Raw genomic sequence first — 13,181 nt, 5'->3', positions numbered from 1 at the left:
CACAGTGATGTCACAGTACAGAGATAATAAACACAGTGATGTCACAGTACAGGGATAATAAACACAGTGATGTCACAGTACAGGGATAATAAACACAGTGATGTCACAGTACAGAGATAATAAACACAGTGATGTCACAGTACAGAGATAATAAACACAGCGATGTCACAGTACAGGGATAATAAACACAGTGATGTCACAGTACAGAGATAATAAACACTGTGATGTCACATGCAGGTATTATCAAACATAGAATGGGCCACAGTCCGTTTTCTATTCACTTCTTATGCACACTATCTGGTTGGAGATGGGCCTCCTTAGTCTTTAGGTCCCTTGTCTGCTGCCCCAGTAGTAATGCCCGTGAGACATGAGTTGCCCTAATATGAATATATTTGTATTTCATTTTCACAATCTCTGCTTGCTGTCAGCGAGTAAGAGCATTATTATTTACATCTAAAGGCTAAAAACCTGTATAGACCTCATACTGTTCACAGCTGAGAGTTTGCTGCAGTTACATCCAGTCTAGACAATCCCTTGTGAGCTATACAGTCTGGACTACAGGCTGATCTGTTACCTGCACTGATACATTGTACCAAACTATCAGGACAAGTAAAAGATGAGTGTTGGTGACTCGTTTATCTCTCAGAGGATTGTCCGAGAAGTATTCGGTCTTTACAGATTTTTAGCTCCTGAATGTACAAGACAATAATTGTATTCACTAACAGCAAGCAGAGATCTCGGATGTGGTGAAGAATTTGTGGAACTATTTACTGTAAAATGAAAATAGAAAACCCCAGAAATACCAGTAACATTCACCGGAATAACCTGATCTTCCTTAGTCTTTTCTGACCCCTAATAACATATACAACCACCCCTATCATTTACCTGCCGACCCCCCACCCTTAATATCCAATTCCCCAGTGATCTCTGGTCAGAGCAGGGGTAAATCACTCGGACACATATAGGGGTATTGGGGTACCTCGAGTACCCGATGTGACAACTGAACCTGGTTTTGCTGTACTCTGTGTGTTTGTCAGTCAACACTGCCACCTAGTGGTGATGTGGGGAAGTTCAAATAAATAAAAAAAGCATCCCTACACTGTGATTGGAGGAGGCTGTATTAGAATAGTCATAACGAGCAAACATTGTGCATTTTAGTTAATTATGATTTTTTTTTTCCACTCTTTTGAGTTACACAGAATAAGTTTTGTTTTGTTTTTTGCCTCTTTTCCCAGCACCTGACGGCCCTCCTCAGGAAGTCCAGCTTGATCCCGTGTCCTCACAGAGTATCAGGGTTACCTGGAAGGTAAGTCGCTCAAACATCGCTATAGATGGGGGGTTCGGAGGGTTAATATGTGAGATAAATTATGTCTGATAAAGTAAGGAAAGCAAAGATTTTGTTACTGTATTGTAGTATTATATGCACTATATGGTGGTATAATCTGTACTGTATGGTAGTATTATATGCACTATATGGTGGTATGTACTGTATGGTAGTATTATATGCACTATATGGTGGTATGTACTGTATGGTAGTATTATATGCACTATATGGTGGTATAATCTGTACTGTATGGTAGTATTATATGCACTATATGGTGGTATGTACTGTATGGTAGTATTATATGCACTATATGGTGGTATGTACTGTATGGTAGTATTATATGCACTATATGGTGGTATAATCTGTACTGTATGGTAGTATTATATGCACTATATGGTGGTATAATCTGTAATGTATGGTAGTATTATATGCACTATATGGTGGTATGTACTGTATGGTAGTATTATATGCACTATATGGTGGTATAATCTGTAATGTATGGTAGTATTATATGCACTATATGGTGGTATAATCTGTACTATATGGTAGTATTATATGCACTATATGGTGGTATGTACTGTATTGTAGTATTATATGCACTATATGGTGGTATAATCTGTAATGTATGGTAGTATTATATGCACTATATGGTGGTATAATCTGTACTATATGGTAGTATTATATGCACTATATGGTGGTATGTACTGTATTGTAGTATTATATGCACTATATGGTGGTATAATCTGTAATGTATGGTAGTATTATATGCACTATATGGTGGTATGTACTGTATGGTAGTATTATATGCACTATATGGTGGTATAATCTGTACTGTATGGTAGTATTATATGCACTATATGGTGGTATAATCTGTACTGTATGGTAGTATTATATGCACTATATGGTGGTATTATCTGTACTGTATGGTAGTATTATGAGCACTATATGGTGGTATTATCTGTACTGTATGGTAGTATTATGAGCACTATATGGTGGTATAATCTGTACTGTATGGTAGTATTATATGCACTATATGGTGGTATTATCTGTACTGTATGGTAGTATTATGAGCACTATATGGTGGTATAATCTGTACTGTATGGTAGTATTATATGCACTATATGGTGGTATTATCTGTACTGTATGGTAGTATTATGAGCACTATATGGTGGTATTGTAAGAAATATATGATGGAATTATGAGTAGTAGATGGTGTTATTATGACCAGTATATGGTGATACAGTATGCACTGTGTGGTGGCATATATTGAGTGCTATATGGCGGTTTTATAAGCACTGTATGGTTGTATTTTGTAAGCACTATATGGATGTATTATGATCATTACATGACAATGCAATGTTCTGTAAGATGTTGTTATGAGCACTTTATGGTGTCATTATTGGTGTTGAGCGCGAATATTAAAATAGCGAAATTTTTTCTCGAATATCGCAACTTAAAGAATTCGCAAATATTTTGAATATAGTGCTATATATTCGTTATATCGAATATTCGTAAATTTTAAACATCTGAAAAAACATGATCCCTCACTGCTTCTTGCTTGTGGGTCAATGAGTCATTGGCCCACAAATAGGATTATACCACTATATTAGCTAAATCCATCGATTCTGATATTCCCTATATTGCAAGAAGGAGGGTGGAATCAATCTTGTTATTCGAATTCCCGATTTTTACCCGTAAATCTGGAATGTTATGAATGATCGCGTGAGGACGCGATCTTATGAGTGACGTAATCGTGTCATAGTAATCGCGAATATATTCGTTATTTAATCAACTTCGGCATACACCTCCCCGACAAGCGTCCCCGTCACCATGGGAACACCTGTGGGTTAGAATATACCATCGGATCGGAGTTTTCCCTGAGATCGTGAAAACTCAGATCCGATGGTATATTCTAACCTACAGGCGTTCTCATGGTGACGGGGACGCTTGTCGGGGAGCAGTATGCAAAAGTGGAATAACAGTACAGATTGAAAAAAAAAAAAAGACGAATATTCTAAAAAACAAATATATTCGCTATATTGCTATAACTTCGTTTTTTTGAATATTCGTAATATACACATATAGACTGCAATTTAGCTAATATAGTGGTGTAGTATTTTTTTTAATAGTGTAATTCTTTTCCAAAAATGAAGTTCAGAAGAGACAAAAAAATTTGACTATAAAAAAAAAGATTATAGCACTATATTAGCTAAATTATGTGTATTTTATGAATATTCGCGATATTGCTATAACTTCGTATTTTAGAATATTTGTAAAATACACATATTAGCCATAGCCATAGCCAACCAATATGAAAGTTGCCTTATACAGTTTGAAGAAAGTCGCAATACGCGAATAATTAAATCGCATATTATTCGAGATAAATAGAATAATGACGAATATTCAATCGAATATTCGCGAAATATTGCGAAATCGAATATGGCACCTCCCGCTCAACACTAGTCATTATAAGCACTATATGGCGGTGTTATCAGCACTATAAAGATATTATGAGCACTATATGGTGTTGTTTTGGTCACCATATGAGCGTATTATAAGCCCGATATGGTGGTATTTTGAACATTATGCAGTGGTTTTGTCAGCTGACAACTATCTGGCGATATTATGAGCACTATATGTGTAGAGCGTCCCCCAAGCCTCAACAGACCTTACTTCTATCATTTGTCTGGTTATTTTTTTTTTTGTTTTTTTTTTATGTAAGGCCCCCAAAAAGCACCTGCAGAATGGAATCATCCGCGGTTACCAGATCGGATTCCGGGAGTACAGCACCGGAGGCAACTACCAGTTTAATATAATCACTGTGGACACCACGGGGGACAGCGAGTTGTATACTCTGGATAATCTGAAGAAATTCACCCAGTATGGCGTGGTTGTGCAGGCGTGTAACCGGGCCGGGACAGGGCCATCCTCTCAGGAAATCATCACCACCACACTAGAGGACGGTAAGAGCCTCACCAGGCGGGTTTTCATGTCCTGTCTGACCTCATAGCAGTGCTATGTGTGAGGATCCAGAGGACGTGAGCCAGGAGACCCCCGAGATCCAGACCTGGGGGGAATCAGGGGGATCCTCCAGTTTTATAGACCTAAAGCTTATTCCATATTCTGCAACTTTCTTCAATACTTTGTGTTTCTATTCCTCACTGTTTTTGAGATCTCTGCTTACTGACCGTGAATGGAAACTTTCTTGTTGGCATCTAGTGTCGCGTACAAACCTGACACTTCTCACAGCTGAGGGTTTGTTACAAATTGTGTCCAGTCTAGACAATCCTTTTGTGAGCCCAATACATCAGCAACACAAATCTCTGCCTTGATAATTTGTTACAATGTATCAGTGCAGGTAAAACGTAGAGTCTGGACTGTTTACCTCACAGGGGATAGTCTAGACTGGATACAGTTGTAAAACCCTCACCTGTGCCAGTTTGCAGCCCTATGAATGTAAAAAATATAAAAATTAAAAAAGAAAATAATGTTCTGATTCACTGACAGCAAGCAGAGACTTTAAGAAATGGTGAGAAATTTAAACACAAAAAGAGACAGTTACCCATACACCAGTTTTGATATCGCTCCGCTGGTGTCAGATGCACTTAATTTATTAAATTATTTACGCTGGGTTCACACCTGAGCGTTTCTCAAACGCGCGTTTTACGCGCATTTTTGTCGCGCGTTTTTATGCGCGTTTTTTGTAATAGTAAACGCGCGTTTGACGCGCGTTTGTGTCATTGACTGCAGTGTCCTATGGCCACAAACGCGCGTCAAAACGCCCCAAAGAAGCTCAAGTACTTGTTTGAGCGTCGGGCGTTTTACAGCGCGTTCGTCCGCGCTGTAAAACGCCCAGGTGTGAACCATTCCCATAGGGAAGCATTGGTTTTCATGTCTTGAGCGTTTTACAGCGCGTTTGAACGCGCTGTAAAACGCTCAGGTGTGAACCCAGCGTTAATAAATTATGCTTCGGTTACATCACCGTTCAGCCTTTCCGTTCTCCTGGCCCGTTTAGGGGCAGGAAAACGTAAATGACGGATTTGCCACATAACTGAGCCGAACGGAGCCCACGGGCCCCATAGACTATAATGGGGTTCGTTAGGTTTACGCTCAGAAGAAGATTTTTGAAGCGGAGACAAAAGTCCTGCATGCACAACTTTTGTCTCCACTCAAAAATCTTCTTCCGAGCGGAAACCTAACGGACCCCATTATAGTCTATGGGGCCCGTGGGCTCCGTTCGGCTCAGTTATGTGCCGAATCCGTCATTTCCTGCCCCTAAACGGGCCAGGAGAACGGAAAGGCTGAACGGTAATGTGAACGAAGCCTTAGTCTCATCTCTGCCCTGCTGTGCGCCAGAAACTGAAGTCTATGCCAGCTAGGGATTGGCGTAGGCTTCAGCTATAACGTATGCCACTCTCTGGCCCCGCCCCTGTCGCTAAGCCATGTCCCCTTTACTCTGCACTTTGGATAAATGTTGAGAAGCTTAAAGGCTATGTACACCTTCAGAGGCAATTTTTGTTTATGATTGCATTTTATATTTTCGGCTAAAAATCATATTTACAATTGGTCTTTATTAAAAATATTGAGCCATTCTGTCACAAAGAGTTAACTGTTTTTCTCACTTTGTGCCCTTCATGTAATAAACCTTATCTGTAAATTACTAAGAGGTCATAAACACTTATTTAAACCACATTCTTATCAGTAAGATAAGCATTGAGCTATAATGAGTGTTTATAAGGTCAGAGAGCAGAGATAAGGAGCCCGTCAGCTCCCCAACTGACGGAAGAGATAGAAAATCCACAGGCAGCTAGTAGAGCATCTCAGCCCTGTACACAAAAAAGGATTCCATAATTTTAATAAAGACCAATTGAAAAAAAAGATTTTTAGCTCACAATAAGTACAATGCAATAATAATAAAAAAAAATTGCCCCCAAAGGTTTAAAAATGGCTAATTATGGTGCACATATGCTTTTGTCAGCCACAATAGTGACATAATGCAGTTTGGAAATGTCTCCCATAGGCCCTGATTTATCATGCCTTTACACCAGACTTTTGGCCTTCAAAAAGTTGCAAAATATGGCTTTTGTGACTTCTTGGGCTCACGTTTTGCATTTTTACATCACTCACTCTAGTTTTTAAATGTCAGTGAAAAAGTGGGTGTGGTTAGCTATGTTAATGAGTTTCACATCAGATTTATCACTGAGACTTTTTTTAAACCCTTTTGCTACCAATGCCGTACATGTACAGCGCTGGAGCGATGTGCAAACATGGCGCCCGCTCGCACGATCAGCATTGTTGTAATTAAAGCCTTTAGATGCTGTGATCAAGTGAGATTCTGCGGCCAATGCTGGTAATTGATTTCAATGCCCTGGGTCTCGCTGGGGAGACCCAGGGTATTGAAGCTGCGATTCTTATTTTGGCCACCAGGTGGCAGGCCAACATAAGTAATGAGCAATTCTCAGTAATAAATGGATTTTAAAAATCCACGATTGTTCAGAATAAAAAAAATGTATTTGATTTTGTACGCTCAAATACGAGCTTCAAAATCGTAACAAAAAATATAAAAAAAATATATAACATTTTTTTAAATATAGAAAATATAATAACAAAAATACATAAATAACAAAAAGTATAAACATCATGGGTATCACCGTGACTGAAAACACCCGCACTATTCATTGCTTCTCTTGCCCCCAAAAATGTAATAAAATGTGATCAAAAAGTAACACACTGTATGATAACGGTATCAATAAAAACTACAGATTGTCCTGCAAAAAATGAGCCCCCCCCCACACAGCTCAGTAGATATAACGATAAAAAAAAAGTTATGGGGGTCAGAATATGGTGATGTCAAAAAAAAAAAAATCTCTAAGTTTTAATTTATTTCTACACTATTTATTTCTACACTATTTAGACATAAAAAACCTATACATATGTGGTATCATTGTAATCGTACTGACCCAGAGAATGATGGGCACAGGTTAGTTTTGCCGCAAATGGAACACCGTGGGAACAAAACCCGTAAAACGATGTAGGAATTTTTTTCCCCCGCATCTCTCTACATTGTATGCAATTACAAAGTAAAACTTGTCCCGTAAAAAATAAGCCCTCATACAGCTATGTGAACGGAAAAATATAAAAGTTATGGCTCAAGGAAGATAGGAAAGAAAAATAAAAATGCAAAAACGAAAAAACCTCTGGTATCCTAAGGCCCCTTTCAAAATGTGCGGGTGCGTTGCGGGAACACGCGCAATTTTTCAGCGCGAGTGCAAAACATTGTAATGCGTTTTGCACTCGTGTGAGAAAAATCGCGCGTGTTTGGTTTGGTACCCGAACTTCTTCACAGAAGTTCAGGCTTGGGAACGGTGTTCTGTAGATTGTATTATTTTCCCTTATAACATGAATACAGAATGCATAGTAAAATTGCGCTGGAAGGGTTAAAAAAAAATAAAAAATAATTTAACTCACCTTAATCCACTTGCTCGCGTAGCCGGCATCTCCTTCTGGCTCCTTTGCTGAACAGGACCTGGGGTGAGCATTAAATACATGAACAGGACCTGTGATGGCGTTACTCCGGTCATCACATGATCCATCACATGATCTTTTACCATGGTGATGGATCATGTGATGACTGTGACGTCACCAAAGGTCCTTGTTACTACACAAAGCTAAGATGAAGAAAGAAGGAGATGCCGGCTACGCGAGCAAGTGGATTAAGGTGAGTAAATTTTTTTATTTATTTTTTTTTTATTTTTTTTTAAACCCAGCGCTATTGTACTATGCAGTCTGTAGTCAGAATGCTATTATTTTCCCTTATAACCATGTTATAAGGGAAAATAATAATGATCGGGTCTCCATCCCGATCGTCTCCTAGCAACCGTGCGTGAAAATCGCACCGCATCTGCACTTGCTTGCGGATGCTTGCGATTTTCACGCAACCCCATTCACTTCTATGGGGCCTGCGTTGCATGGATTATCGCACCGCAACGCACAAAGAGGAGCATGCTGCAATTTTCACGCAACGCATAAGTGATGCGTGAAAATCACCGCTCATGTGAACAGCCCCATAGAAATGAATGGGTCGGTATTCAGTGCGGGTGCAATGCGTTCAACTCACGCATCGCATCCGCGCGGAATACTCACCCGTGTGAAAGGGGCCTAAGAGTTAAAGTTAAAAAAAAAAAAAAGACCCACTATCGCTCCAGGAAGACGGTGGAGTAGGAAAACTGAGGTAGCTTTCTAAGACTAAAGTGTTAGGTTTAAGGCCTCTTGCACACGACCGTATGGCTTTTTCAGTTTTTGTGGTCCGCAAAAAAACTGATCCGCAAAAAATACAGATGATGTCCGTTTTTTGCGGAACAGCTGGCCCCTAATAGAACAGTACTATCCTTGTCCGTTATGCGGACAATAATAGGACATGTTCTATCTTTGAACGGAAAAACGGAAATACAGAAACGGAAGGCATACGGAGTACCTTTCTTTTTTTTGCGGATCCATTGAAATGCTGCAAACCCAGGAAGAGCAGAGGATGAGAATGGTAGTAGCTTCCGATGCCTCCTTGGGTCAGGGCAGTGAGAAGAGGGAGCACCCTTTCTTCCCTCTGGGCACAACCAGATATTAAGGCTCCTGCCTGATGGTAGTTGGAGTGCCCTTTGTAACGGATCTCCTGGCACCCCGACTGGGTACCTCCGTTGATGGATGCTCCTAGTGCTTCCTGAGGGCTCCAAGCACTCCACTTGACACCGTAATCACTGCCAACCCCACGAACCGCCACAGCTTGGTTGAGGTCTCGCCGTCTTCCACCCACCCTGGGCCCAAGACCAGGATCCAACTTCCAGTTGGTAAGACTAACAACATAACGTAATCAACCATGAACAACATGCGAACAGACATCCCCCCCCCCCCACACTCCATAATAAATGAATAGGGAGAGAGGATACACATGTGATGGGATTATCTCCTGAGTGTATCATAGGGTGATCTACTCCTCTAGGAGTCGGCTGCTCCTAGAGTCGGCTATCTTAATCCCATCACTAACACAATCAGTAGGAGTCTTAGTGCAGAGTTAACCCCTTTTTGTGTTGCTGAATTCACACCCTTCCCCAGCAGCCCCAGTGACGGTTCAGTCCATCACACCCTTGTTGTTATGAGTGTTGGGTGCAAGGCAGGGGTATAGGTGCTATGGCCGGCGAATAGTGCTGGAGTCAGGAAGCAGGCCAGATGTAGAAAATAGACAAGTCTCTTTTTACTAAAGTTCGGAATGGGAGTTGTAGTACATCCAAAGCACAGTTTTTAAACAAATCACTGCTCAATTTTTCGCAATAGCAATACACAGCGTAAATGATGGGGGTTGTAGCACTGCTTCCCTCTATCTCTCCAAAGTCACTCTCTACAGAATCTAAGGCTGGCAATATTATTCACGATTAAGATACAGTGGAAAGATAAATGTGGAAGGGTGTATCGGCGTTGTCCCTCTCGCTGCAGTAAAGTCTCTGAGCCTTAAACAGCAAATACCTTACTGACTCCAGTGCAGATTCTGGAGCTTCTAGTTCGTCCTTTTCACTCTCTGGAGTACTGTGAAGTAGAGGTGGCTTTCTTCCTGTAAATTTCTCAGAGTTAGTGGTTCTCTGGGGCTTAGGCCTAGTTTTCGGAGAAGTGAGCACATAAAACGCCTCTCTCTTTCTCACTAGACTCACTAGGGGTGGACCTTAGTCCATCACCTAGCCTTCTAAAAGGGGATTGTTAACTCTGACCTATCCACACAGAACTATTGGGTGAACAATACAGCAAATTGCAATGGTACATTTAACCACAATAACAACAAATCCTTTTTGCAAGTACCCTGTTCTGGGGTACTGCTCATGTACTGACCTCCTGGTGAGCCCGTGTTCCTCATACATAGCAGCTAGTCTGGAGAAACAGAGCTGCGGTGTAAAGTATGGTGGAGAGCATGAGTCTTTACTGAAACAGGAGGTGGGATTCACACTACACTAGTTCAGACTTCAAGACACTGGAGTCACTGATGTCCCTTCAAGGGGTTGTCTAGAGATAGAAAAACATGGCTGCTTTCTTCCAAAACAGCGCCACACCTTACCATGGGTTTTGTGTGGTATTGCAAGTCAGCCCCCTATATCCCAATAGAGCTGAGGTACAATACCAGCCACAACCCATGGACAAGTGTGGCGTTCCTCACCAGTACAGATGATGGGCTGGACCCACGTTTGGTGCAGAGGTTCATCTGATGTGTTTTTATTTCAGTTCCCAGCCGCCCCCCTGAGAACGTCCAGGCAGCTGCAACTTCACCGGAGACAATAACAATCTCTTGGTCCACCCCTTCCAAAGAAGCCCTCAACGGCATCCTCCAGGGGTTCAGGGTTATCTTCTGGGCTAATCTTCTAGATGGAGGTAAGTTGGGGGAACAGTCAACAGTCATATACAGTTTGAGCTTTAAAGTGAATGTCGACCCTTAAACACAATTTTTTTTTCTTCAGAATGGTAAAAATCTGGATTTCTACATTCACCTCTAGAGGGAGCTCATAAGCTCACTGCATACTGTTTATACATTGAAGTCAATAATATGTGCAGTAAACTCCTGAGCTCCACCTAGTGGTGGCTTCAAGTAGGGAGAATTTTCTATTTTATGTGCAAAGCTGGTCAACTTTCAGACATTTTTATTAATGCTAAAGGCAGAACATTTTGGTGCCAGATTTATTAAGAGACATGCAACTTTTAATACATTTCCTGCAGTTCACTTCACCGTTAATATTTTCCTTTAGACTGGCATAAACCAGCCCGTCTTAATAAATATGGGCCTATGTTTATGCAGGAGATATGGAGCTCTGATGACTGTACAAATATACTGAAGAGGAGCTGTCACCTCCCCTGATATGTCTGTCTTAGTAACTACCGGTACTTGCACTCCCCATGTAATAACAATTCTGGAGCGTCTATTCTTATGACTCTTTGTCGTGCCATTAGAAGTTATGAATGAATTGCTTAGCAGTCTGCAATAAAAGTCCAGATGGGTGTTACCAGTTGGGGTGTGTCCCTGCACAGTCTGACGCTGGCATCAGGGACACCTACCATCTGGTAACACCCAGCTGGACCTACTTTGCAGATTGCTGGCAATTCATAATTTTTAGTAGGAATAATAAAGGAATGACACAACATAGAGCGATAAGAATAGATGCTCCAGAATTGTTATTACATGGGGAATGCGAGTAGCTACTAAACAGAAGTGTCAGGAGAGGTGACAGCGACTCTTTAAAGGGGTTGTCCAGCTGTCATTTTATTTATTTTTTGAAAGAAAGAAGTCGGAGAGATAATCATTTCACCGATCCCTTTTGCTCCCGTTTCAGCACTTCCCGCGTCCCTCTCAGCATACAGGAAATAATCACTCGGCCAATCCCTAGCCGGAGCAGTGACCCGCTTCGGCCTGTCATTGGCTGAGCTTTCACTTCCTGGAAGTGTGGAGAGGAACCTGGGAGCACAGAGATCAGCGGGTGTCACTTCTTTTTCATTTTTATGAACCACAACCACTTTAAGAAGTTTATGAGCAAAGATGAACCCACCTGTGACCATCCATGGTGGACCAGGCGCCCATGATACAGTGATTGATGGGGGTCTCAGCTCAACAGTCAGACATTTTGACACTTTTATGGTCAGAGCTGCCATACCAGTCACAGCCATGGGAGCGGCGCTGCCTTCAGGAGAAAATATTTGAATTTTTTAGATCTCACCTCTGCAGATCATTGCGCTCCAAACACCCTCCTTGTAGCCCCCCCCCCCCCTCCCTGCACTGGGTGGTCCACGCTTATCAGAACTGTCTTCGTATCGCTGTATGTCCTTGTTTCAGAACTTGGCGAAATAAAAAATGTAACCACAACCCAACCCTTATTGGAGCTGGACGGCCTGGAGAAGTACACCAATTACAGCATCCAGGTGCTGGCGTTCACACGGGCCGGCGACGGCGTCCGCAGCGAGCAGATATTCGTCAGAACCAAAGAGGATGGTAAGAGCCGAGGGGAGGTTATGTTTCCTGTGCAGAAGGTTGCACCCCGCTGAATAGAGCAGCCAAGCAGTGAGCAGTTCCCAGGGGTGCAATAGTCTGTGGACAATTAGATTATAATTAGGCTGGTGAGGACGAATGTGGCCCATGGCAGAGGTCACATGATAGGGTGGCTTCAATGGACATCTCCTGTAGCTTCCACTTCCAAGTGCACCCCTTTAACCAGTTCTAGACTGGGCCATTTACCCACCCCGTAACCAGACACATTTTCGTTCCCTGCAACTGCCATAGCTTCTAGAAGAAGATATGGCTGGTGGCAGTTGAAGATTTAAACTGAGCATGTGCGACCATCTCAGTGAGGTGGACAAAGAAATAAGGAAAAGAACAAACAGCAGGTGGCGCCATACAGATACATTTTATTGAATAACTCACTGGTTGTGCTTAATTTTTAATTACATGCAATTACAAAAGTATTCAGATCCAGGTGCTGGTTTGAAAATGTAGAATATTTTTTGTGGCACAACCTCTTTAAATAATGTTTGTGTTTTTCTTTTTTTTTGTCATACCGGAGCAGGAAGTGACATTGTATGTACACAACTGATGGAGAAGGCAGGGGCGGCACAAAGACTGTCTGTGCCTTTTCTATGGAGAGTGCGGCTGTCACTGACAGTTTGCCCTCCACTCCTGCAGCTGCACAATCTCTAGACGCTGCTGACTTCTGCAAGGACATTCAAAAACGACCTTTGCAGAAGTAAATGCGGACCGCCAGGATGTATATAGTCCGTGGATGGTCCACAACTGGTTAAAGGGATTGTACAGATTTATTTGTAGCTGAAACTTCAAAGGTTT

General features: G+C 41.7%; 1 protein-coding gene across 1 annotated transcript in view; it reads left to right on the top strand.

The window, feature by feature from the left end:
* LOC122932841 (Down syndrome cell adhesion molecule homolog) overlaps positions 1 to 13,181 on the top strand; it is a 406,234-nt gene that overhangs the window by 243,411 nt on the left and 149,642 nt on the right. Inside the window, 4 exon segments of the mRNA XM_044287480.1 lie at positions 1,236 to 1,306; positions 4,047 to 4,287; positions 10,583 to 10,729; positions 12,180 to 12,335. Coding sequence (XP_044143415.1) covers positions 1,236 to 1,306; positions 4,047 to 4,287; positions 10,583 to 10,729; positions 12,180 to 12,335 — 615 coding nt within the window.

This window comes from Bufo gargarizans, chromosome 3 (genome assembly GCF_014858855.1).
Source record: "Bufo gargarizans isolate SCDJY-AF-19 chromosome 3, ASM1485885v1, whole genome shotgun sequence".
Taxonomy (NCBI): domain Eukaryota; kingdom Metazoa; phylum Chordata; class Amphibia; order Anura; family Bufonidae; genus Bufo; species Bufo gargarizans.
The sequence above is the reverse complement of the archived record's forward strand: the minus strand, read 5'-3'. Positions and strand labels throughout refer to the sequence as shown.